The sequence below is a fragment of the Alosa sapidissima genome, chromosome 3 (assembly GCF_018492685.1).
Source record: "Alosa sapidissima isolate fAloSap1 chromosome 3, fAloSap1.pri, whole genome shotgun sequence".
NCBI lineage: Eukaryota > Metazoa > Chordata > Actinopteri > Clupeiformes > Clupeidae > Alosa > Alosa sapidissima.
In genome coordinates, this window is record NC_055959.1 from 32886292 (window position 1) to 32913476 (window position 27185).

Consider the following 27185-nt stretch of genomic DNA (forward strand, 5'->3'; position numbering starts at 1 on the left):
CCCCCCCGCTGAATTGGACCCCCCGAAAGGAGGGTAGGGCAGACACAGTTTTCTGTGAATATCTCGAAAACCGTAGGGTTTAGGAGGACCATTTTTTTTTTGTATGTTGATCTCAAGGGGCCATGTCAACCCATTCCATAACCACTCATTTCATGTATAGCGCCACCTAGTTAAACACAAAAAAGTAAAAATGAGGTGGTGTAATTGAAGGTATCTGTGACCTAACATAGTCAAAACTGCACGAAATTGGAAGTGTAGGATCATTATGACACCCTCTGTATGCACGCCAAGTTTTGTGGAATTCCGTTCATGGGGGGCCACACAATAAATTAATTTATGTTACTATACACCAACTGGCTTGTAGGTGGCCGGAGACAGTTTTCTGTGAATATCTCGAGAACCGTAGGGCCTAGGAGGTCCACCTTTTTTTTGTATGTTGGTCTTAAGGGGGCATGTCAACCCATCCCATTACCACTTATTTCATGTATAGCGCCACCTAGTTAAAAATGAAAAAGCAAAAAATTAGGTGTTTTCATCTCAATATCTCTGGCTGACAAGGTCAAAACTGCACAAAATTAAAAGTGTAGGATCATTATGACACCCTCTGAATGCATGCCAAGTTTTGTGTACTTTCGTTCATGGGGGGCCTTACAATAAAATAATTTATGTGTACATTTAGTGACGTACACCAACAAGGATTCCCGGGACACTGAAAGACCGGGGTACACAAAACTTGGTGGGCATGTACCCCCACATGGATAGCATGGAACCGTCATTTTTCGTTTTCATCTGCAGCCCCCCCGCTGGACTGGACCCCCCGAAAGGAGGGTAGGGCAGACACAGTTCTCTGTGAATCTTTTATGGTATGTTGGTCTCAAGGGCCCACATCAACCTGGCTCATAATCACTCATTTGTGATTTGCCCCCCCCCGGTAAAAAATGAAAATCAGTAGGATTAAAAGAAAGCCAAAATAAATATTCATCATCATCATCATGGCTGCATTTTCAGTATTGGCGAGAAGTAGTCGTTTGTCCACTAGATGGCGCATCGTTGCAGTGAGACGTAATTTTGTTGGAAGTTAAAAGTGGGTTGGAAAAAACAATGGACGCTTCATACAAGGACTGTAATTTACCGCAGCGAACATCTAATAAGGATAGGACGATGTTCACATGAAGTGTAATTCCCATTTCTTCTTGAAGCCGAAATAAATCTGAGGATGTTTATCGGACATGCTTGGTTTTTACTGCAGGTACGTTAATCTTGTAATATCAATAAGGACCTAGGTAATGTTACCGTTAGCGTTGGTTGAGTGATGGAGGCATTTGATTTATTGCATTTGTAGAAAACTATAAATGCGGTTATACCAAGCAAATGTATAGCAGCACTGTTTGTATCTTTCGACTGTCATTTATTGCACGTGCTACAAAATCATTCTGTGCAATGGAAGATTTACCAACGTTACACCGGTCTGATACAGTTTTGCCTATACATGCGTGAGACTGAGATGCCTGTTTATTTTGTTTTAAGTGCGTGCAGGGTAGGGGAATCGACGTGCTTTGATTACAGCTTGGTAGTTGTAGTCTGTGAAATTAAAACGCACGTGTGTGTGAAGTATCCAAACAATGACACCTTCATTTCATTATGGCTGCTTTAGCAAAACACCTTAAGCTACTGTGTAGTGGGTCCCATTTAGAAGTGGCTACTTCATTCGCGCTTTCCTTGACTCATGGAGCTGCGTGAATGTTATTACAACTTTTCGCCACGATATGGCAGTTTAAGTCCGCTTGATACTGTAAGGCGTAAGCCATTGGTTTCCAAAGGAGATTTTATTTGTGTCGCCAGCATAGCCTATTGACAATTTATGTTGTAAATAGGCCTACCTTATAATCCTACCTGTAGCTTAGGGAAGCTAACAGCTTTCTATTAGGATCTAGTTTGTTAGTTACCGTTTTGTCATAACTCCCTGATGCATTTTTGCATTTAGAATAGCCAGAGCGTGTATATCTCAATCGGAAAATTAAACAATATCGGGTGCCTATGGACTAGGAGCCTGATCTGCCCGCTATTTATTTTTTGATTTCTTAAAAGATTGAGCTTGGTCTGATGAAAGCCAGACTAGCCATGGACCTCAGTTAAACAATGCAAGGGAACATGAATCAGCCTATATTTGCACGAACAATAACGGACAAAAGCTCTTCAACTTTGGCCCGTTAAAATGTGTATGAACAGTCTAGCGACGCATTTCATCAAGGCCCATTTGGACATGTCAGTTATTTGCACCACTGGTTAGATGTAAAACAGCATTTCGTTTCAGACTAGGCTACTGTTACTTAATTTGTGCATTAACAATAACGTTTCAGACTACTGTTACTTAATTTGTGCATTGACAATAAAGTATTACATGAACTAAAGATGACTAAAATCTTATGTAGAAGAAGAAACATTCACAAAAAATCCATCCATCCAAAAATGACCTTTGTTTTTGATAGCTGTTGAAAACGGCATGGAACTGACAGAGATGTTTTTGTTTAAAAATACATAAAAAATAAATAAATAAATAAATAAATAAATAAATAACATTATGCTGATACCTTTTGCTTTTCCCAAATACAATGTAGCCTACAGGTGTAAGTGACCTTTCATCAATCCAGTTGCAATGGATGAACTGTGATGAACTGCCCTACTTGTGATTGTTTAGAGATTTTAAAGGTTTTATAACAATTCTACATCTTCTTTGGCTATTCTACAATCTATTCACCTTTTCAGCACCAGTAGGGTACTTTCTGTGCAGCCGCACACACACACTCAGGCATGCCAAACAAGCATACACAAAAGTTTCAAGAGTGGGGGATGGAGTAAAATATGGAGACAGATTGAAGTGTGATTTATTTTCGCGGAACGGATGTACAGGACTGAGCGGCGGTCATATTTTGTACCACTATGCGGTACATCTAGTTTTTCAATAAATTAATTATCTCACCACAAAGATCTACATTACTGCATTCATCTAGTTAATAGGTTATGGGTACGCAGGCAAGTCTCGCTGCTCCTGCTTGATTTTTTTTTACAATTTTATAATGTAATGTTCTGTTTGATTTTTTTTGTACTCTGTAAGTTTGATTCAATCGCTTTGTGAATTTGGCGAAACATGCCACTCGGTCTGACACTTTGTTTTTGTTTGTTCTCACAGATGGATTTTTATTTTTCAATTATTTGTTAATTTGTTTGTTTCAGTCCTGTGCCTCTGTGTAAGCACTTTGGGTTGATCTCTGTGCTAAGAAAAGCACTATAATAATAAAAAATACTTTGCCATTGATATCATTACTGCTATGATGCCGTCCCCAAAGGGCTACTGTATCTCTGCATCATCGCTGAAAAGCTGACCAGTCAAACCAGACTGCAGCGTACAGTATCTGCAGATTGACATGCATCAGCTTTTTGCAACGTACAGTATCTAGATTAACATGCATCTCCTTTATTACGCATTTATATCATATTCCAATATAAAGCTCAAATAGAATAGAATAGTAGAATAGAATAGTATCTTCTGTTCAACACATACTTGTTTTTAAAAGGACCCGTATAGACAAGCTACTGCAGCATCTCATTCTAAGTGTCTGCAACTAAGAGTAGCAATAAAAATGTGTTTGATTTCTAATAAAGGCTACTAGCCTGTTAGCTTTGTCAGTGTGGATTTCACATGGAAAAAATACTGAGGTTCACTGCTATATATTCATATCGGCTCTTCAATTTCACACAATCTTTGAATACAGTTAGGAAGTCAATTATTTTGTGTTTTGTACATTATCTGTGCCTGAGATTCATAAGTCAAGTCCAATGTAGAACTGAAGAAGAGGATCATAAGGTTATGTATCCTGCATGTGACAAACTTGATATGCCTAACTATCTTCAACATGAAGTATGCTGTTAATAAAATAGTTAATTTGACGAGTTGAGCTTCTCCCCACAGTGGAATGTAGAAGGGAATTCAAACACACCTGGCACTCAAGAGTAAATGAAATGTGCCAACACCACCAAAACTAGATTTACTGCAGAGTGGTACAAAATGTGACCGCTGCCCAGTCCTGCACAGTCTCTCTACACATGTCTCTGTTTTTGTGTATTTGTGTGCTTCTGTGTGTGTGTGGGGGGGGGGGGGGGGGGGGGGGCACACTCACAACTGCAAAACTGATCACATTAGAACAGAAGCACACCCATTTAAATTCAGGTCCACAGTATCATCTCAAAAACACACACACGCTCACACACAGAGCAACCGATGGAATGCAATTCTTGAGGTGGAGCACCAGAATGGGCGCTCCACTTCAAGAATAGCATGTCATGTGTTATTATGACCGCCACGCTAGCCAAGCCAGTTTACTTAGAGTTTTTTTTTCTTCCGGAGATTTTTAATTTCTTCATTTAGTTTTTCTTCAGTACATTTCTCTAAATGATTCTGGGGACACTGAAAGACCGGGCTGCACAAATTTGGTGGGCATGTAGCCCCACAAAGATGACACAGAACCATTGTTTTTCTGTGAATATCTCGAGAACCGTAGGGACTAGGATGACTAATTCTTTTTCACATGTTGGTCTCAAGGGGCGTGTCAACCTATCCCATATCCACTCATTGATGTTGAAGATATTTAGGCACATCAAGTTTGTCACATGCAGGAACTTCAAGATACATAGCCTTATGATCCTCTTCTTCAGTTCTGCATTGGACTTGACTAATAAATCTCAGGCACAGATAATGTATACGTGTGCGTATGTGTGTGTGTGTGCGTGCGTGTGAGTGTGTGTGTGTGTCTGCATGTGTGAGTAGCTGATATCGCCCCCCATGAACAGAATTCCACAAAACTTGGCATGCATTCAGAGGTTGTCATAATGAGCCTACACTTCAAATCAGGGCCGGAGTGGGGCCACTTTTCAGCCCGGGAGTTTCAGGCCCAAGACCGACCCACATTTTCCATAGTGGTGGAAATTGGATAAATGAAGCAACATTTCAGCTCTTACTTTTCTGTAGTTTTTATTAGTACGATGGTTCAACAAATGAGTAAAAGTTATAATTCACTTCAACTGAGAAGTTAACAAAAAATATTCCACTATTCCACAAGTTAACAAAAACAGAAAGAAAGAAAGAAAGCCTTTGAAATGTATCCTATCCTACGCTTCCACAAAGAGGCATATTGAACTAATGTTTAGGCTACATGTTTTTGCATGGGTAGGCTATATTGTTGTTTGGTGATTTAGCTTACTCCTTTACTACACCCTCTTCTGAGCAAACAAGGCATATAGCATAATTGCTCTTTCTTACATTAAATAACTATAAATTATCCTCTCTACTTGTCCCTGTAGTCATGGCCTCCTCATCACTAATTTCGGGCTCATCATTTTCAGTGGTCGACTGGTTGATTTGCTGCTCAGAGGCTACAATTTTTATTGCATAGGCCTACAAAGATCAAGCTTCAATTTTACCAAAGGCAAATATTTTAAGTAATTTAATATGTTGCTTGCGAATAGCTTGACAACAAACGTCCAATATTAGCCCAATAATTGCATTGCCAATAGGCTAATCATTGCCTATAGCAGGGGTCTCAAATGAGCCGGGGGCCACTTTTGCCAATGTCATCTGATTGGAGGGCCATGTCAGTGTTAAAGAATAATAATACAAAAAAAAAAATGGCTATTTCCTAAAATGCAATGTTTTTCTCAAATACTGTATTTTCAAACACAAAACTACAAACTGAAAGTGCAAGTCTTTTTATCTATTTTTGCCCAAGGCACAACTGATCCATACTGTACATGCTCAGACCAACCTTTGAACCATTAGCTGCTTTCAGACCTACGTGTAAGATGTTCTGCGGATGTCAAGCGGTTGCCGTATATCTGAACAACATAACCGGTCATTTGGAAGTCCGAACTTAGCCGGCTGTTCTACTGCTGCCCTTCTAGTATTTCCGACGAACATTATATAAATGAGCTTGTGTCTGAACGATGCAAAGAGCATGTGGAGATTCTGTTCATGTACATGTTCAACCACTTCAACCTGTTCATCCACGTGGAGATTCTGTTCATGTGCGTTGTTCAACCACTTCAACCTGTTCATCCACGTGGAGATTCTGTTCATGTGCGTTGGTGTCTTTCATACATATGACCGCATAATGTCAGCATGTTTGCATCATATCTGAATTACCCGAAGGGTCGAACCTCCGTTTGACAAAGCTCTGCTTATACTGCGGAGGACGTGTCTGAAAGCAGCTACTGACATGGAAAGCAGATGCATTATTATAACTGCCACTAGCATAGCTAGCGTAGCGGCCATATAGGAGTGGAACCGGGGAACATGAAACTTGGTGGGCATGTAGCCCCACTGTTATCTTATAGGAGTATAGGAGTCACCGTTTTTATTATTATTTTCTCCGTCATCGATTGGGCCTACTGGTTAGCGCTTCAGACTTGTAACCAGAGGGTTGCTGGTTCGAACCCCGCCCAGTAGGAACGGCTGAAGTGCCCTTGAGCAAGGTACCTAACCCCTCACGAGCCCGGGTGGTTTGTAAGGACGGCACCCTATACCTTCTGCCTGATAGCAGCACCTCATACACCTGGAATAGGGAATGTAACCGCAAATTGCTTGTAATTTCCTCACCACCCTGGATTCACTGATCGTGGTCAGAGAATTTAACTAAATGTCCAGCGATCTTGCTCTTCTTGTTCAATCTTGCGAGCTCACATTTCCTGATATTTTGAGGAGGCGCTGGCTGTTCTACGTCAATATGACATCACATGTAAGCATTCTACACTCGGCCGCAGAATAGACCTGATGAAGGACAGAAATCAAAACCTAGACATTCTTCATACACTTTTTTTTAAGTATATATTTTTTTGCCTTTTATGCCTTTAATGTGACAGGATAGTAGAGAATGACAGGAAGTGAGTTGGAGAGAGAGTCGGGGTGGGATCCGGAAAGAACCAGGGGGCGGGAATCGAACCCGGGTCGCCGGCGTACGGTGCAGGTGCCCCAGCCAGTTCCGCGGCTGGGGCCATTCTTCATACACTTTAACACTCCACACACACATACACACAGCAAAACTCCACACATCAACACTAAAAACAAACATGAACACCAAGATATTCCACACACACGAGCACAGATAGTCTGTGTGATCATTAATAATTTGAGAATCATGTTGACTTTAAAAAATATACAGTAAGGAGGATATGAGAGAAATGTGTAGGAACATATGTAAACGGTAAAAACATATGTAAACGGTAAACGGTAAGAACATATGTAAACGGTAAACACGGTAAACTCACCAAGGTGAGATCTTTTTGCAGTTTATTTATTAATTACATCTCCCACAGGTTTCACATCTTTGCAAGTATGACACCCATAAATCTAGAACAAGATAAATTTATGTAACATATTTATATGCATACGTGGTCAATCTGAAATAAAAACAAATTTTCTTAATGTGGACTCTTAAAGTGGTCTCTCATCTTGGGCTTGGCAGTAGACCTAGTAGTTCAACAAAGCTCCCCAAAGGAAACCTTCTGTACTTAGTTTCCACGGCCAAAGTCTTGGTTGCTGCATGCGGCACATCTCCAGCCCCAACCAGCATGGCAGGTACTGTGTATCTGTGATTTAAAAACCCACGCCCACAACCCAGTGTATATTGAGATAACATGAGGAAGACACTTCATTTCATGTGTCTTCGTATTTGTATTTTGATATGTCATAGAAATAGAAAACAGCTGTCTGGTCAGTTTATTTCCTCTGAATCGACGCGTGATGGCATCACCAATAGTGTGTGAAAAAAAGATTAACAGAATTCCACCTTCGCGTTCAACTGTCGCATCGCCGGCTGTGTGTGACAGCCTTACATGTTATTTAAGTGTGGTTGGTTGCTTGAGATTGTCACATGTGAATGGTGGAAAATCCCAGACAACAGAAATGTGAGCGTGGAATGATGTTTGACTACTCTGTCTACACAGATTACACCGTTTACAAGAACTTCACACTCGATAGGTTTTCAATAAATTCCATATCTCACCGCACAGATCAACATTCCTACATTTTCATAAACATCTATTCATCACTACCATGCACCTTTAGCATGCCTCTCCTCTGCAATAGAGCAGCCCGTTCCCACCGAATAGCTATGCACCTGCTATTGCTATCCTCACTGCTATGATGTCGTACCCAAAGGGCTACTACACCTGCATCATCGCTGAAAAGCTGCCCACTCAGACCGGACTGCAACATAAAGTGTCTTGCAGATTGACATGCATCTACTTTTTGACTGCTGATACCATTGGACTGCAGACCTCTCAAGTCTCACGCATTGAGTGTGAGACACACACATTTCAATGATTTCACACGCTTACACGCCACACATGGCATTTCTCACTCCAAGAAATGATTAACTTGCCCGCACAGACATTTCTAAGGGCTATATTTTACAAACGTGTCACACAACGCTGCTGTCTGTGCGCTCATTCAGCTCATAGAGCTGCTTTTCAGTTAACCTATCGGCCAATCAGAAAATAGGATTTCTCAACCAATCAGGAAATAGTTTTGTTTTGATGTGGGTCCGCAACGTGGACTCTGCTGGTCCGCGGAGTCGTGGAGTGAAATTAGGCCCGGTGCTTCGTCTGATAATTTGCTGCGCAGTTGATCAAGATAACGCGGACCGACAAAAAAAGAAAACTAACGTTTCTGCTATCGATGTCATTAAACATGGAGCCATACAATAAAGTGGTGGAATGAGCGTTCATTCAATGCAGGCGTCTGCGCGAGAGAAACTGAAACTAATCGATAGCGTTGGTATCAAAGCTCCGCTTCAACCTGTTGAATGCTATTTAATTGTTTAACGACACTTAATAGAACAACGTTGATTTTTGGAACTTCCATAGAAAAAGAGCAGAGACTGTAGCCTATAATACACTGTATAGCACTGAGTATTGTATAGTCAAATTTGAATATAACGTGGCCAAAAGCTATTGTAGCCTTCTTTCTATCTGTTAAAGATCAACAGATCAGTGATTTACGCCTATCTGCTCACCAAAAAAGCTGGTATTGTGATTCCTGAATCCTTACATTCAGGCATTCAAATTAAACTTCATTAAAAAACCTCAGGTCAAAGAAGTTTGAGAAAGTCTGGTCTACATAACCTGCATCAGATTGAGGTTTGCAGTGATGCGCCTGAAGGCACGGGTTGAGGACCCAGTCAGTTACGTCACAATATGCACATTTGTTTAAATTCATACATACGTAATCACCATGACCAAAATTTTACTTTTTTTTTACTTTGAATCTTAAAAAAAAAAATATTGACCTACCTACCGACCCATTTTTTTTAAACATTTTTTGGCTGTTACTGCAAACAAGAATATTTTTAAGGATGGCCTCATGACTGTGAAAATGGCTGACATTGAACCACAGTGCTTTAAATGAGAGCCCCCAGTATCAATTGAAAAAATATAATGTCCGCAACACTGCTTTTGACTCCCAATTATTTAATGCAACGTTTCGACCCTGCTGAGGGTCGAAACGTTGCATTAAATAATTGGGAGTCAAAAGCAGTATTGCGGACATTATATTTTTTCAATTGAGTATAGTTTTCTTTTGTCCTGCACCTGCCAGAAGGTGGGATGTGCGCACAATAACTGTTTGCTGAACGTCTAGCCCCCAGTGTCAGTCATCAAGGCATCAAAATCTGCCACAAACACTTACAACACACAACATCACTCATAAACACACACACACACACACACACACGGACAGAACCACCACTGTTCAAGAGACCATTTTGGGGCTAAATGTGCTTTTTCTCATTTGGTTGTTTTCTGTTTGTTTAGAGCAGAATGAGCCACTGCTGCTCAAAGGGCCCATTTGGGTGAAATAATTATTATAATTAATGTTATTATTATTTACTATAGGGTTCTAGAATAAATAAAACAGTGTGTTTGAAATAATGGAATTTGTGCTCTCTCATGAAGCTGGGTCGAGGAGACATGGGGAGGGTGGGTCTGTTGATCGGGGGGAGGGGGCGTGGCGCCACGAGTAGTTCAAGCAGACGTAGGACTTTCATGTACTTCGATCAGGGGTGAGGGGGCGTGGCACTGTGCCAATACCACGCCCCCTCCCCCCTGAGAAACAAAGTCTCACTCCTTGCAAACATCAAAACTTGAGAGCCCTGGTGAAACTGTGTATAGCCTGTATAGCCAACTGTTTTGTCGTTGACTGACACCACGGTGAAGTTAGTTTCACTTTGCCAATGAGTTCAAATGATAGACGAGTGCAAATGCGTGTAGGCTATACTCTGCTAGGTTTTAGTAAAGCATTGTTTAGTGGAATAACTGTTCCATATGGTCTCGCGTGCAAGCAGATTCCTTCAAATGCGCCACTATCAAAATACTGATGTGCTGTTTAAAGTTGCGCTGCTTGCTGTTAAAGGGAATGACAGATGTCATTCTCATTGCTTTAAATGATGTTACGCCCAAAACAAACCCATGACTGATTAAGAAACCTAGGAACGCCTTGTTGCACCATCCGCCCGACGTTTGATAACGAAAACACTCCCAATGTGGATTGGACATCCCACGAAATTTGAATAAGCTTTTTGCCAGTGGCCATGCGTTTTAGACTGTCATGATAGGGTCCAAGGAAGTAAATGAATGATAAATGAAATGACCAGTTTATGGATAAATTAAAATAAAAAGTTAATACGGAAGTAAGTAAGAATTGTAGGCATTTTGCCGAATCCGGCACACACTACCACTGTAGTAATTATAAAATGAGCATATCCAGAACAGCAGAAGACACACAAGACAACTCAAGACAGGACACGTCTATGAGCAGATCCAGCCCTAAACTAGCAGAGATCTACTCATAGGACAAACAACACAAACACACAGACATTCATGGCTCACACCCATGAATGCTGGTGGGCAGCAAGGCCCTGCTCTGACACCATCCTGAGCTTTATAATGGGTGACCAATCGGACCCAATGGCAATCAGAGGTGGGCGGGACGTGAAAGGCAGAAGCACACAGACAGACGGCCAGAACACACTAGGGCCGTAACACCTTGGCTCACCAAAATAAGACTTTCCTAGATTTGCAAGCTTGAGTACATTACAGTACACATCTGCAGACAAGCATGGGGACATGTGGCTTAAATATGATGGAGGAAAGTCACAGGGAACTAAGTTTTAGTTGCCACTATGCAGTGATGATTTCCCTGCCCTGGGAAAAAGATGCAAACTCAGTTTTGCACTAGAGGTCACCTTGCTATATCGACTCAATCGATGTTGTGCATGTGTCTGTGTGTCTGCACTTTTGTGTCTGTGTGTCTGTGTTTGCTTGTGTGTTTGTGAGATGATACAGTGGGCCTGTGCTTGTGTTGTGATACGATTTGCAGTTGTGTGTGGTAGTGATGATACGGTTGGCAACTTGTAGGCTGCTTGGTCATATTTATGGTTATCGAGTGGTCATGTGAGATTGGCTAAACTGTGTTCAGAGTGTGTTCTGACCTCATATTAAGTTGATCTGCAGTGTGGAAAATGCCATTCCAGACAACAGAAATGTGACAGTGGAATGATATTTGACTACTCTGTAGATTAGACCATTTCAAAGAACTTTACACTTGGTAGGTTTTCAATAAATTCCATATCTCACGACACAATTCTACAGTCCTACATTCATCTATGCACTACCATGCACATCTACCATGCATCTCCCCTGCAATAAAACCTGTTCCCACCACATATCTATGCACCTGCTACATGCAACCTCTATGATGGCATACCCAATGAGCTACTGAGCCTTTGTGTAAGCGGGTGTGTTGCGATAATTGTTGCTGTGGATGAGGGCGTGGTCCAGTCCCGTGATCTGGGGTGTTGGGGTGTATGCAGCAGCACACCTGTGCTGCATTTGTTAATGAGGGATGGGATAAATAGCTAAGGTCTTTGTTGAACAGGAAGAAAGGACAGCGTACTGCTGAGTTTAGAACCAACGGCTGCCGTGCTGGGACGTGGGCAATCATTTTAGCGTCGGTGTGGTTGACGAATCATTCGGGGTAAGGGCCATTAGGCCTAAATTAGGGAGTTTGTGCCCTGTTAGTGCGATCGCTATTCTGTTTTATGTCCTTCGTTGAACCCCACGTCCGGCAGCAGTGGTGACGGAGTCAGCAGTCATTTGGTGATGTAATGTATTAATCCTGTGTTCTTTGTGTACTTTTTCCGGGGAAGTGTACACTCTTAGAAAATTCCCTGTAAAATTACAGTACAGTACAGGCAGCACGGTTGCCAGAACTTTAGAATTAAGGTGCGATACAGTACTGTAATACAGTTTACAGTAATCATGTGATTGCTGTTTTACTACAAGGTTGTACTGTACTGTACTATACAGTACAGTACTGTTTTTTGTTACTGTTACTGTTTTTTTATTTTTTATTTAATTTAGTATTCCTCAATTGCATTTATTTATTAATCAATGTATTTATCTATCAACCAACACTTACATATTATGATAACAATATTCAGTTTAAGTATTTAAACAAGTGAAATGTTAAGTCACACAAAACAATCTTACATTAAACACTTTATGTAAGATTATCATTCTTGAAGATATTTCATTCATTTTACACAAGCTGAAACACTGAAACACATTAAAAACACTGAAACACATTACAATATCATTAACTTTTGCTACACAGAGAGAGACTGACCGAGACTCTCTGCAAAGGCAACGATTTCAACATTAAGGTGTTGCTTCAATTATTTTAGTTTAAAGAAGAGCTAGTATTTAATCAAGTATTTAAACAACTAATTACATTAGTTTGAGACACAGGTCCTCCTCTACCTATAGCCACACACACACACACACACACACACACACACACACACACACACACACATATACACACTCACACACACATATTGCATTAAAACCATTAACGAGAGTAACTCTTCTTACTCATGCAAAGGCAACATTTTGAACAGTTGTTGCTTCAATAATTTTACATTTTAAAAAGTACAGAGCAGACTGTCAAGTTTCAAACAGAACTAGTATTACTTCAAGTATTTAAACAAACAAAAGTTTGAAACAGGTTCTCCTCCACGTATACACACACACACACACACACACACACACAAAACCTGTTAGATGTAACTGCTTAGTTAGAGGTCTGCCATTTTAAGTCCAGCAAGGAGCAAATGAAGAAGTTATTAACGTGGGAGTTGATGGGTGGTGCTTTTTTCTGGACAATTCGTCCGGTCTTCTTGCTCACTCCCTGTCGGGCTGTGCATTTCTTTCCATCTTCCGGATTAATTCTCACCAGAAATCTATAATGTGAGATTACATTTTAACTTCCAGTCTATAATTTTATAATTGATAAAAATAAAACATATAGAATATAACTTACCTCTGAACAAGCTCCAAAGTGCATGCAGCTGACTCTTGGTATTCCATGTTTAAGACGTAATACGATGCAAAAAGAGTGGCGAAAGCAGCAGGAAAACTGTCTGATCCAGTGAATGTAATAGCAACTCTTCCTTCAATGGACACCATCCATCTTTTTGCTGTCATGAGCGAGGGTCCTAAAACAAAACAATGTACTTTATTTTGAACACAAACTTCAAAAATACTGAAAACTGAAACAATGCAATAACAGACCGAGTTCAGATGTACACCCTATAGAGAATATATGAAAATCATTGATGACAAAGCAGTGGTTTAAGGTATTATCTGGAGTCAACCAACACATAACCCTGTTGTTTCACATTACTAAGTGCTGTCAGAAGGTATTGGTACAACATAGACCAAATGGTGAAACATCAGCCAGCACTAACTGATAAGGGCAAAGAAGTTTCATTTTCATCTGTTAGCATTAGCAAATTTGGTCACTGTTGTCCCAAATGCTGTGGTTCTTTTACCTACCAGCAGCACTCACCAGACTCAAAGAACAGAGGTACAGAGATAGTTTCAGAACCCAACTATAGCTGCCAAACTGTGGAAGAGGTTAGATTCTGCTAACCAGGGATCCTTAAAAAAAGCGGTGGAATACCCATACCCATATTCTATCAAATTCAGATTAATGAAGATTAATAATATTTATGCAATGTAACAAGTGGGAGTGAGGTTGTTTGTGGATATCCTCTCGGGTGTAGTTCAGACAAAGGTAACCACACACATAAGGAGATCCAAGAACAACCTCACAACCACAAGTGTTATATGGCTTTTATAAAACCATTCCATTGCTAAATAACAAAGTTTACATACAAATGAAGAGGAAAAACATACTTACCAACCATAATGAGTCTGGGTGTGTCAGGCAATCTCTCCTGCCCCTCTATGTCTGCCACGGTTTCAGTGACCTGTATAAAACAAAACAAAATAAAAAAACATGTGCATTACAGTTTGTTAATTTGTCATGCTATTACTTACAAAAATGAAATGTTAGATGCCTGCATAAAGAAGGCTAGATGATCTTAGTTTAAATAAATAGGCCTACCTTGCTGTTAATTAAAACTAGGGTTAGCTGTGCTTAGACGAGAGCCAACGGGCTATATGACAGACTTCACAATATACAGACGTATGTCGCCAGGATAGTACAATGGAAAAATAAATTATAGAAGACAACTATTAAAAAGGGGCAAATACATTTACTATTAGTTTTGAAGTGCTAAAATATCAACAGACCTGATCTGCAGATTGACATGCATCTGCTTTTTGTCTGCTGATTCCATTAGACTGCAATGGACTGTATCTGCAGACTGACATGCATCTGCTTTTTGTCTGCTGATTCCATTGAACTGCAATGGACTGTATCTGCAGACTGACATGTATCTGCTTTTTGGCTGCTGATACCATTGGACTGCCACATATCTGCATCATCATCACTGCTACAGTGTCTCGCTTTCCCAGCAGTAGAGGAGAGAGATCGTCGTATAAAGCAAGTAAAATAAGTTAGAAAAATGTTATTATATAGTGCTTTTCACAAACAGGATCACAATGTGCTTCACAAAAAAGTGCATGGAAAATAAAAAAGCATAGTAGTAAAATAGAATTTAAGAATAAATAATTAAAACAAATCAAATTAAAATTAATAAAACGGATCAAATTAACAGGTTGTTGTAAACAGAAGTTACCCAAACGCTAATCTAAACAAATGAGTCATCAGTTGCCTCTTAAAACTCAACACTTTCAGCAAACCTAATGTTAATTGGAAGAGCATTCCGATTAGTCAAAAGAGTATGGGGGCACTAGAGGCAAAGGCTTTATTTCCACACGTCTTTAGGTGAGTGCGTGGGACTGACAAAAGACTAAGACAGATAAATGGACCTAAGAGAGCGGGAAGGAGTGTGTAGCTAAATTATGTCTGCAAGATAAGCAGCGGACTCACGGTGTAGAGTCCGATATGTTATGGTGAGAATTTTTAATTGGATCCTGTGAGTTACAGTGAGCCAGTTTAGTGACCAGAGCAGAGGGGTGATATGGGTGCGTTTGTTTGATCTTGTGAGTAGCCTCGCAGCAGTATCTTTAACGGACTGCAGGCGGTGGAGGACAGATTTATTGAGTGAAGAGAAGAGTACAATAGTCAATACGGGATGAAATCAAGGCATGGATGAGCATCTCCAGTTCTGACTGAGAGACCATAGCCCTAAATTTACTGATATTTCATAGGTGGAAAAACATGATTTAGTCAGTGATTTGATGTGAGTGTCAAAATACAAGGATTTGTCAAATGTCAAAAGTCAAAGTGAACTTTATTGTCAATCAACCATGCAACAAGCTGTTGCACAGTGGGCACAAATTGTGTTTCTCCACACTCCATGTGCTGGTTTACGTACCAACATTTAAAAAAAGGGCAGTGCACAGACAGGTACACACACAATCACAACGAAGACAGACAGTTGGTATTACACACAGACATATAGTAAAGACAGACAGGACAAGGTATTGCACAAGTTAGAAGTTAAACATTTGCACAGTGAGTCAGAGATATAAATTATGAGGTAGATTAATGAAGGTAAAGTGCAAGTGTTCATGATATTTTCTTGTTTTGTTCACATTCAGTAGAAGGTTATTGTTGTCGCACCAGTTGATGAGTTTATGTACCTCCTCTCTGTAGGCTGACCTCCTAGGTTTCATAGACTTGGGAGCCAGCAAATGTCAAGGGCCCAATGCTGTTTAATCACAATAATAGCACTGTCTGGAGCTTGATTAAAACGCCTGTCTTATCTGAGTTTAACTGCAGAAATCTTTCAGCCACCCAGTCCTTTGTGGCATCTATGCAGTCAAGGAGCCTTGTAAGTAGATGCCTCATTTTGTTTAAAGGTAAAGTGAAGCTGAATGCCATCTGCATAAAAGTGGTAATGTTAAAGCTGTGTATAATCTCAGCATATTGTGAAAATAGTATGGGACTCAGCACTGAACCCTGCAGAACACCACAGAGTGGAAATCCCCAAAAGAGACAGTAAAGTGCCTATCAGTGAGAGGCTGAACCAGTAGTTTGAATGTCTCTTCCTAAAATCCAACTGAAACTTGTTATACAGCTCCAGTTTTTCTGATACAGTAAGAGTTTGGCAACAACTTATGCAAGAATTTTAGATAACAATGGCAGTTGAAATGGGCCAGTAGTTCTTTAGCACTGTTGGGTCCAAATTAGGCTTTATAATAGGTTGAATGATGCACACTCAAAGTATCAGAATACTATGAGCATCTTTCAAATGTCAAATGGCTTAAATGGCTTAAATATGATGGAGGACAGTCACAGGGAAATAAGTTTTAGTTGCCACTATGCAGTGATGCAAAAGTTAAGTTTTGGTTGTCTTGAGAAAAAGATGCAAAATCAGTTTTGCACTCAGTCACCTTGTTATATTGATTCTAGTTCATCATACCTGAAGGAGTTGCTATCATAGACAAAAACAAAAGTGTTCATACTCAAATTTCCATTCTCCTCATGGCTGACAAACTGTGAGGGGTGAAGCTGTGCAGGCTTTCCAACTAGCATGCTACATGTGAGTAGAGGAACAGTGGATATGACACAGAACATTCTTACAAAGAAATATCATCATATCACGAGAAAAATAACAAATATACGATGTTAATGCATTTCATCCTTGCAGGATTCATAAAGCCAGGTTACCCTTTTCTAGACCTCCAAACCATGAGAAAGTATGCAGGTGTGTTAAACTAATTGATGCCCCATCTGAAACAATAGCAGGATCATTAATGGAATCATTAAGGGATTGACGTATAATAGAGGGATTTGGGGAAGTTTACAAAAAAAGGTTATACATACATAATTACGCCTTTGTTACATCTGCAGATTAGAAAATCTCACACAACAGAAATGTAAGAGTGGAATGATGTTTGACTTCTCTATACAGAGAACATCATCCGTTTCAGGAGATGCTTTATAGAGATCTTGATTAAATCTGTGAAATTGTTTCTCAGTTCTCTGTACCTGCTGCCAATAGCAGATGGTTGACGTGACTGGTTCCCTTTCAAAGGACTCTAGTAGACCAGACAGAAGGGTTTCAGTGATGCTTGACATCCTATAAGTCTTCTTTTGCATGAAAAGCTGTGGCCTGTGCTTGCTTCAGTGAGGCCAGCGTCCCCTCATGTCACTCCTCATGAACAGATTTTTGTTCATACAGTACATGTTTTATTCTACATGTAACGTTAAAAGCAGGATTGGCCAATATAGTTATTCTACATTCTCTTCACTGCTTCCAGAACACACCTACTGTAGCTCACTCAGTATCTATCAATCTTTGAAACCAGTCAAGTCATCAAGGAAGAGAAGTGAATTTTTGAGAGAATTACGGGAAGCCATTAAATATCAGTAGAACTGGTTTGGAGATTTTGGAGACAACTGCCAGTAAACAGCACCAAGCCATATATAAATGAGATGGACAGGTATAGATCCAGGGGAAACTAAGGAGTGAAGAACAAGAGCATTGCAATCACATTATTCTGCACAACCTCAACCACTGGTAGGATGTACCATGTATTTGAGTATATATTTTTGTTATAGTTGAGGTAAATTGTCACCATTTCGATGCATTTTTTGATTCAATGCTAACACTATAGAGAGAAAATACCTTTGCAGTACTTAAAAACAATGGTTTTAACAGGCAGCAGTAGCCTTTTGTGAGTAAACCATAGACTAATTGATGTGTATTTTATCATGCTGATATTACTGCTGAGACAGTTTCACATGATGGCATTTGTGCCTCCAAGAAAATAGTGGCTACTTCTTAATGCCTAAGGTATTGAATGGCCACTTTAAGCATCATTTTGTCTTTGTGGATGTGACATTGCTGTGTAGATATCAGCAGCTGAGAGGAGTGGGCCCTCCTGCTTGTGAGAGAGACCAGGTGTAGCAGTCACCATGGGCTTTGCCGTCTGTGTGTGTGTGCTATCCGCACTGATGCTGATGATGGGTAAGGCCTTCTGAAGCTGGCTCAGGCAGATTCCTCCACTCACACCAGATGTAACATTAAATTTCACAGCTTTGTGCCATTCTACTGGTGCTAACATTACATGCTCTTTTTCATAAACAGGTGAACTGTCAGCAGCACAAGGTAGGTAACAAATTCAGAATTCAGCTTTGGACAGGATACCTTGACTCTGATATCTGAATCCAGCTTTGCATTTTTCTCTAAATATATGTGCATACATGTATAGCTACTTATCTGATACAATCATCTTAAGACTAAAATCATTAGTACAATGTGTAAGTGAACACGTGAGCGGTCTTGTGATGAGTCTACACAAATAGTGTTATTCTTAAAACTAGAAAGTACATTAATAAGATGAAAGTATAAGATGCAATACTAGTGCAATAATAGTATAAGATGCAGTAATAGTTTTATGCAATAAAAAAAAAAAAAAAATCATGTAATGACCACAGCTGTGTGTTAGAAAATATTACATTTCAGGTGGTTACCGACGTCAAGCTAATCTGTGGCATGTTTGAAACCCAATAGCCCAATGAAACAGAATCAGTTTGAGCTCTAATCCAAAAGAAGAATGAAGAAAAGGAATGCATTTCTATGTGTAGCCCGTCCCAATGTATTAATATCATGGCTGAAAATGTTTTTTAAATCAATGTATAAACCTTAGCAAACAGACGGGGAATTATGGTACTTCTAAGAATTTGATTCTTATTCTAAGAGATAATAGTCTAAATGGGGAAGATAAGCCTCACTTGTTTAGAGAGAGAAAACAAACTATTGCTCCTGTGCTCTGCTTTCCCCCACTGATAGTGTGCAAACTCTACTAGCATTACAGGGGTAAATAAAATTGATCCCTTCCTGCTAATCCACTCACATATAATAAGCATGAAAGATTCTTTCAAGATTAGCATGTATAGTGAGGTTATCACAGTCCAAATAGTAACTTGCACGGATGGGTTAACTCTTTGTTGTGTGTTTTCTTTGTGTGTTGGCTCCTTTGTTCTCTGAGAACAAACACAAAGAGGAGGAATGCCAGAACCTGTTGGCACAAATCCAGACTTTACTCTCATCTCCTTCCACCAAGCATGACTAGATTTGGGACAGAAGCATGACTGATAACATGCCTGAAGCAATGCAGACTAAACATGAAGCAAGATCCTTTTAAGATTTAATTTCGCAAGAACAATTTTTTGCCTCAGTATTTTCCCTTTCCTCCTCCTCTACGTAAAGGCATCCGACATAACTTCAGCATTTTTGGCTCCCCCTAGAGTCGCGAAATATTTTTTATATTTTACCTCCATTCATTGTAAATACTTTTCACGGCTTGAGTCCTTCCCCCTGTACATGCTGCAGGGTGCTCTTTGGAGTGCCATCTCCAAAGAGCTATTTCTACTAACCAGGTAATGTTTCAAGATTCTCGCGTGATGTATTAGGCTCAATGAGACCTGAAGTTGCAAGGCTGGTTTTCCGTCTGCGACCCACTAACCAGCTATGCTCTATGGCTATGTTAGGTGGACAATTCCCCAATTGCAGGTTTGTTTGCCATCAAATTGGCTTTGAAGCTGTTATATTAAGGTAAAAAAAACAGTCATAGTGCTGCTTTAATGGAACAACTTGCATCTTTGGACAATAACTTCTGAAGTTAAACAAAGATTGAACAAATTGAAAAAAAAAACCTGCATCAACAATTAAAAAAAAAACCCTGAGTAATGGACCTCAGTACGTACATGTGGGGTAGAAGAAAATAATTAAAGGAAATAGTATGTTTCTCTATCATTTAGGTCAAAACATTTACAACATACTGTATCTACACAAATATACACCAACAATTTCTCCCTTTGTCAATCATTTCTTCCTTTTAAACTAACTAAACGGACACAAATCTCAACCTTATTTTAATATAGACATGTAAGTTGTAAGATAAACCTGGGTAATATTTTGACAAGAATGCATTAGGCTTAGCCTGGGAATACCCATATGAACTTTCGGCAAATTTGGGATTTGCTCTGCAGGGCATATCTGGCCAAGAGGCCGTTGAAGCCTGTTTCAAACGTGCCCAAAACACGCGCACGCAAATACAATCGCTAATCCAGCATGGACATGTTTCCTTCGGAATTGAGTAAACAATTGCATGTAAAAACCCTCGCTTACAAGATTGCTACACTTTTGGAATGACTTGGTAAGAGTTTAATGTACCCATTTAAGTTCAATTTCACTGCAAGTTACGCCCCTGCTCGAAGTCGTAAGTCAATGAACCTTTTCCAGACCCACTCCCAGTTGTACAGTTGTGAAGGTCCTTGCGTTCCCAGGCTACATTAGGCTCAAAAGGCCTTGCAGTTTTAAAAGATAAAACTGATCTAAGAACATTTATCTCAGCTTCCCAGGGTGCATCAAACACTCATCCATGATCTGGGAGCAGATCCAGCGTGCCAAAAGGGAGCAAAGCAATATCCATGTGGTGTGGCTTGACAAATGCTTATGGTTCAGTGCCACATAAGCTCATTGACTTTACGATGGATTTTTTTTACGTTCCATTGTGTGTCACCAACATCCTTGCTAAGTACTTTAGCAATTTCCACATGTGCTTTGCCCTAGAAAGCTTCACGACAGGGTGGCAACAACTGGAAGTTGCCATCGCCATGGGTTGCTCGATTTCCCCCATACTTTTTGTGGCTGCATTCAAAATCATCCTCAGTGGAGGAGTTCATATGTCATGACAGTGTCATATGTTCATGACAGTGTCATGTCACTCTTATGTCGATACTGTCAAGTAAAGTGTGACACACTTCCTCCCGCAATTTCTTCGCTTTCCATCGCAATATTTTAGAAAAGTTCCTGGAGGGACTGAAAAGGATTGACAGCAGCCAACTCCCTGGGAAACTCAAGCAGTGGTGCTACCAATTCACACTTTTACAGCAAGTGATGTGGCCACTGAAGGTGTGTGAAATCCCATGGATCTGGGCCAGCAGGCTAGACGGCACTACCAACACCTACATCAGGAAGTGGTTAGGCCTCCCTCGCTGCTTCTCAGATGTAGGTCTCTTTGGCAAAAACACTCTTCAGCTCCCACTGAAGTCCGTAAGCACAGGGCACAAGCTGGAGAAGGCTCGTCTGGTCGTCAAGCTGAAGGGATCCAGGGACCAGGCTGTAAGCATAGAAGTGGATGTTCGAACGGGGCACAAGTGGAAGGCCCAGGCAGAGGTGAACCAGGTCATGGGAAGACTGCAGAAGGCCGGACTGGGTTCGGCTTGGCAGAACAAGTCATGTTCTGGTCCAAAGCCACGAGGAAGGAGAGGAAGACCATGATCGTGGACAAAGTGTCACGGGTGGAGCAGGAACACTACCTCACCAAGGCCGTGTCCCAGGGCAAACAGGAGGACACCATCCACAAGACCATAAGCTGGAGGGACATCTGGCAAACCCCATAGGCACGGCTCAGCTTCCTGGTTAGGGTAGCGTATGATACCCTTCTCAGCCCGCAAAAACTGTCGCAGTGGTTTGGGGGTGATGAAAAGTGTCCCCTGTGCATCAAAACCAATGCAGGCCTCCAGCAAAGCCTGTCGTCCTGTGGAGTGGCACTGGCACAGGGGCACTTGAGACGGCGGCACAACCAGGTCCTGCGGAAGCTGGCAGAGCTCCTGGAGAAACGCATTGACTCTCTGTGTGCTTGTTCTGCCATGTTTTTCCAGTGTGAGGTTGGGTCTTTGTCTTACCCCTCAGTTTCAAGTAAAGTTCGTGGAAATTCTTGGTTTTTCAGGGGTAGCTAGCCATTCCCCTTAGACCTATTCCTCAATCCAAAAGAGAATTTGGATACCCCTATATATGAAGAGTTCAGATGCAAAACCCTCCAAATCCGTCTGACCACTTTTCTTTTAAATGAGCATTTAAATTCAGGCTCCTATAGGTTTTTGCCTATAAATCGATATTTCAGACCAGGAAGATAGTGGTATTTAGTGGGTTTTGAAGTAAAATTATTTGATTAACGTATACTATGTGTGGAGAGCATCCACTCTCCATCTTTATCTCATTTTTGACGTAGGTGGCATTTAGAGGCTTTTGCATCTGAACCCTTCATATGTTCATGCCCCCAGAGTGTAGTGCTGTAGCTGCCTGGTTGCTTTAGCTGTTGGCTGCAGCAACTCGAGTTAGGTAAAACAGATTGTTCTTGTTTATTTTCTGTACTAACAGTACTTGTGACCTCAAAAAACAGAGATCTGTTATTTCCACAAACCCAGGCATGTTGGATTAAATCCAATGACATGCTCACTGATAAAAATGGCCTTTTCTTTAGAATTCTATTTCTGTCGTGTGTAGGCTTGCCTACATCTCTGCTTTCATATACACAGTTGGTTCTCCATAGCAGCATATTAACAGCGTTTCTCTTTCTCTTCTCCTACATCTTTTCTTGGCTCTCTGCTTCACCTGCCAAAGCAGCACCGGTTGATAGCTGGAAAGCAAATATGTAGGCTATGTAGTCACGCTGGTCGGAGTGTTTAGTTTCCCCACGGGTTCTGGTCGGAGTGTTTAGTTTTCCCACGGGTTAAAGTTTGCAACTTTAAATGTAGGCTAACCGAGAGGCTTCTCCTCTGGGTCTTGGAAAATACATTTCATAATCCATTGGGATTGAAGGAGCAAATAATCAGTTAATGATCTAACGGTAGCGTTCGCATTTGCCTAATGTTATCCTATTGCACTAGTAGAAGCTGATTAAAAAAAATTGGCATGTTCTAACGTTAGATTAGCCATCTTCCCATAAGTTCTCTGAGTAGTTTGGTTTGGTCGCCTCGATTGACAGTGATAATAACAAACTTAGCAGAGAATGCGCTAGTTACAATTTCGGGGTAGTTCATGATGCTACCGACTGCACGAGCACACACACAACCCAAAACTGCTTGAGTGGCCTGTGCACTAAGGGGAGGGGTGTGTCGAGTGCGGGGCTTAAAGAAATAGTGTAAATCAGTGCGCTGTATGAGTTAAAATTTTATCTATTTCCAAAAAAATTAACGGAATGTGGCAGAATAATCGTTTTTTTCTCTCAATTAATTAATTAATTTATCGTTTTTTCAATTAATTGCACAGCCCTACATGCACTGCAATTACTACAGCATTGCCTCCTGCACACAGAGCTCATAACACCAAGCTTTCAAAAATAGTGTACACGTTTTAAAACAACAACAGTATGCAACAATTTTCCATATGTACTTTTGTAGGTTTCTCAACAACTTCAACATCTCCATCGAGTACAACACTAACTACAGCAGCATCTCCAGAGCCAACAACTGAAGAGACAACAGCTACTTCTGTGTCAACTGCAGTACAGTGGTGGCTGGTGACTGGTGAAGAAGCAGAGGAAGGTGTGCAATGAAGTTGTTGGGGGGTACAGAGAGTGAGGGTGTTGAACAAATCCTTCGAGTTTTCACATAGATCTCTGTTTCTCAAGGTCATGATAGAGATAGATAGATAGATACTTTATTGATCCCCAAGGGGAAATTCAAGAGAGGTCATGAGTGCTGAGAAACAAACATTTATGTGAAAACTCGCCGTATTTATCCTTTAAGCCTAGCCTAGGTTTTCCCATGCTGCCTTGCGCGCGCGATTTAATTCACGCTGCTAGGCAGCCTGGATACCATGGAGCAAATTTTCGCCTCAGTTAGGGGACCAATCACAGAACGGAGGGAGGGCAGCAAGACGATGACAACACACCGAAGCCGTTATGAGCTACGTACAGACGCATTTGATAGACATTCGTAGCGCCCAATAAACGGCTCTGGGCATTCGTAAACCACGTTTCAAATACGAGAAAATGAATGCCTAGTTCCCAGACCCCGTCCCATTTGAGATGAGGGTATGACATTAGCCAGGCTACTTTAAGCCCACGCTAGCGTTGCCATTGAAGTTTTATACGTTTTGACCCTGCTTTTCGATGAGTGATACAAAGTTGGATGCTCAATAAAAGGTTTGCTTTATTAACAACCAAGCAACTGAAATGAAGTTGATTTTCGATCCCCATATGCTCGTCTTTCTTGCAGTAAGACAAATTCTGACACAGTACAGTTCTGATTGGATATCGGCAGCAGTCAGCTCCACTGATTTGGTTCATTGACGAAGGCGCTTAACCGCCGGATGCTGCACGACGCAACATTCTATCTCCCGCCGGTTGCTGCATAGCGCAACATTGAATCTCCCGCTGGTTGCTGCGTAGTGCAGCATGCTTTTTATTTCATGTTTCTAGGTGCTACAGAGGCTTAGATATTAAATTTTGGTAGACGTTGACAATTTTTAGTATTTTTTTCAGAAAATACTAAAATAAGTAAAATACTAAAATACTATAGGAAATAAGGTTATTTAGTCTAGAATGTCATAGGATTCTATAGGCGTTTTTAGCAGGCATTTTAGGAGTAAATGGGTTAACCTAGAACCTCTGGATAGACGGGGGAGCTTCCTCCCTCACACCATTCACCCCCATGTTATGTTACCCACAAACCCCTGGGATTTGGAACGTTTAGAATAGGGATAGTAGAGATCTTGAGGAGGAAGACCCTCCGTGCAGTAATTTTCCATTACGGTCACTTTCAGGAATTTGTCAGTGACATTGCGTTTAAAAATCAATTTGTTGTTGTTTTAAAGGAACACACCAACATTTTGGGAAATTAGCTTATTCACTGTCTTCGCCAGAGTTAGATGTGATGATGCATACCCTTCTTGTTTGTGCGTGCAGTAACTCAGTCTGAAGTATCCACCATTAGCATAGCTTAGCATAATTCATTGCAGTCTATGAGCCACAGGGGGTCGTCACTACCACTTGGGGGTGCAAATTCTCACTATATTTTTCTGAAAGCTACATATATCTGGAGTAAGTATAAAATGGTATGATAGCAAGTTGGATCTTGTAGCTTTATGGCTGTACAGAAATTCAAAGTTGACCATTGATTTGAAAAAAAAGGAAATTCCACCTAGTGTCTTTTTTTGTTTGTTAAACCACTCATAAGAGCCCAGAAAATATTCCGAACTTCATTTGAGTGCTTTTGTCACTTTTGGGAGATAGCTCACCACAGTGAGCAATGCTAAGCTATGCTAACAGTGGGTGCTTCAGACTGAGTTACTGCACGCCCAGAGACAAGAAAGGAATATATCACCTTATCTAACTCTGGGAGAGATGGTAAATAAGCTAATTTCCCAAAATGTTGGCGTGTTGATTAAATGCATGTAGATGTTATTACTTTAATTTCCCTGAAAATTCCTGAAGTTTAGGGAGGATTGTCCTCCTTTTCCTCAATGGACGAGCCTCTTCTCTTATCATAAACAACTGTAACATCTCCAACAGGTAGTGCAGAAACATCTCCAGAGCCAACATCAACAACAACTGAAGAGACAACTGTCTCTGTGTCAACTTCAGCACAGTGGTGGCTTTTAGAAGAAGAGGAAGGTATGTGGCTTTTGAAATTGTAAATAAAATAAATAAAGTAAGTATAAAATAAATATAGCAATGAGCCTGAATAGGACAAAAAGATGAGTTTAGTTTACAAATTATTAATTGTATTTTCCTAAGAACTGTTATTTAACTGTTGTTTAAACTAACAATAGCCCAATACAGACATAACACATGTGAATCAGAGCAAATTAACTGCTATATTTCAGCAAGAATGCCCTCTGAAATTGTAACTAAAATAAATACAGTAAGTAAATAAAAAAAACATGACATGAGTTTACAAATGAACATGACATGAGTTTACAAATTAACTTTGCGAAGAATTGCCTCCCGCTGGTTGCTGCGTAGCGCAGCATGCTTTTTATTTCATGTTTCTAGGTGCTGCAGAGGCTTAGATATTAAATTTTGGTAGACGTTGACCATTTTTAGTATTTTTTTTCAGAAAATACTAAAATAAGTAAAATACTAAAATACTATAGGAAATAAGGTTATTTAGTCTAGAATGCCATAGATAGATGTGATGATGCATACCCTTCTTGTCTGTGGGTGCAGTAACTCAGTCTGAAGTATCCACCATTAGCATAGCTTAGCATAATTCATTGCAGTCTATGAGCCACAGGGGGTCGTCACTACCACTTGGGGGTGCAAATTCTCACTATATTTTTCTGAAAGCTACATATCTCTGGAGTAAGTATAAAATGGTATGATAGCAAGTTGGATCTTGTAGCTTTATGGCTGTACAGAAATTCAAAGTTGACCATTGATTTGAAAAAAAAGGAAATTCCACCTAGTGTCTTTTTTTGTTTGTTAAACCACTCATAAGAGCCCAGAAAATATTCCGAACTTCATTTGAGTGCTTTTGTCACTTTTGGGAGATAGCTCACCACAGTGAGCAATGCTAAGCTATGCTAACAGTGGGTGCTTCAGACTGAGTTACTGCACGCCCAGAGACAAGAAAGGAATATATCACCTTATCTAACTCTGGGAGAGATGGTAAATAAGCTAATTTCCCAAAATGTTGGCGTGTTGATTAAATGCATGTAGATGTTATTACTTTAATTTCCCTGAAAATTCCTGAAGTTTAGGGAGGATTGTCCTCCTTTTCCTCAATGGACGAGCCTCTTCTCTTATCATAAACAACTGTAACATCTCCAACAGGTAGTGCAGAAACATCTCCAGAGCCAACATCAACAACAACTGAAGAGACAACTGTCTCTGTGTCAACTTCAGCACAGTGGTGGCTTTTAGAAGAAGAGGAAGGTATGTGGCTTTTGAAATTGTAA

The 27185-nt window shown here is 40.4% G+C and overlaps 1 protein-coding gene and 1 long non-coding RNA gene across 2 annotated transcripts; one reads left to right on the forward strand and one right to left on the reverse strand.

The window, feature by feature from the left end:
* Nucleotides 1–13143: 13143 nt before the first annotated feature.
* LOC121705244 lies at nt 13144–14424 on the reverse strand. Its single transcript, XR_006030741.1, has 3 exons — nt 14312–14424; nt 13430–13604; nt 13144–13349 (listed from the first exon to the last, which is right to left on the reverse strand). It is a non-coding gene; the product is annotated as an uncharacterized LOC121705244 (long non-coding RNA).
* A 3406-nt stretch (nt 14425–17830) lies between these two features.
* LOC121705546 (A-agglutinin anchorage subunit-like) lies at nt 17831–27185 on the forward strand. The gene is made up of 6 exons (XM_042086581.1): nt 17831–18008; nt 18344–18458; nt 18579–18599; nt 23684–23827; nt 25798–25899; nt 27061–27185. The coding sequence occupies exons 2-6, from the start codon at nt 18407–18409 to the stop codon at nt 27183–27185; spliced, it is 444 nt and encodes a 147-aa protein (XP_041942515.1). The 5' UTR covers nt 17831–18008; nt 18344–18406.

Bases quoted from the DNA above. Each gene is read 5' to 3' on its own strand.
- LOC121705546 (XM_042086581.1), top strand. From the start codon at position 18,407: ATGGGCTTTGCCGTCTGTGTGTGTGTGCTATCCGCACTGATGCTGATG. The intron at 18,459-18,578 runs GTAAGGCCTTCT...TTTCATAAACAG, and splicing joins CGCACTGATGCTGATGATGG to GTGAACTGTCAGCAGCACAA. The intron at 18,600-23,683 runs GTAGGTAACAAA...GTACTTTTGTAG, and splicing joins TGAACTGTCAGCAGCACAAG to GTTTCTCAACAACTTCAACA.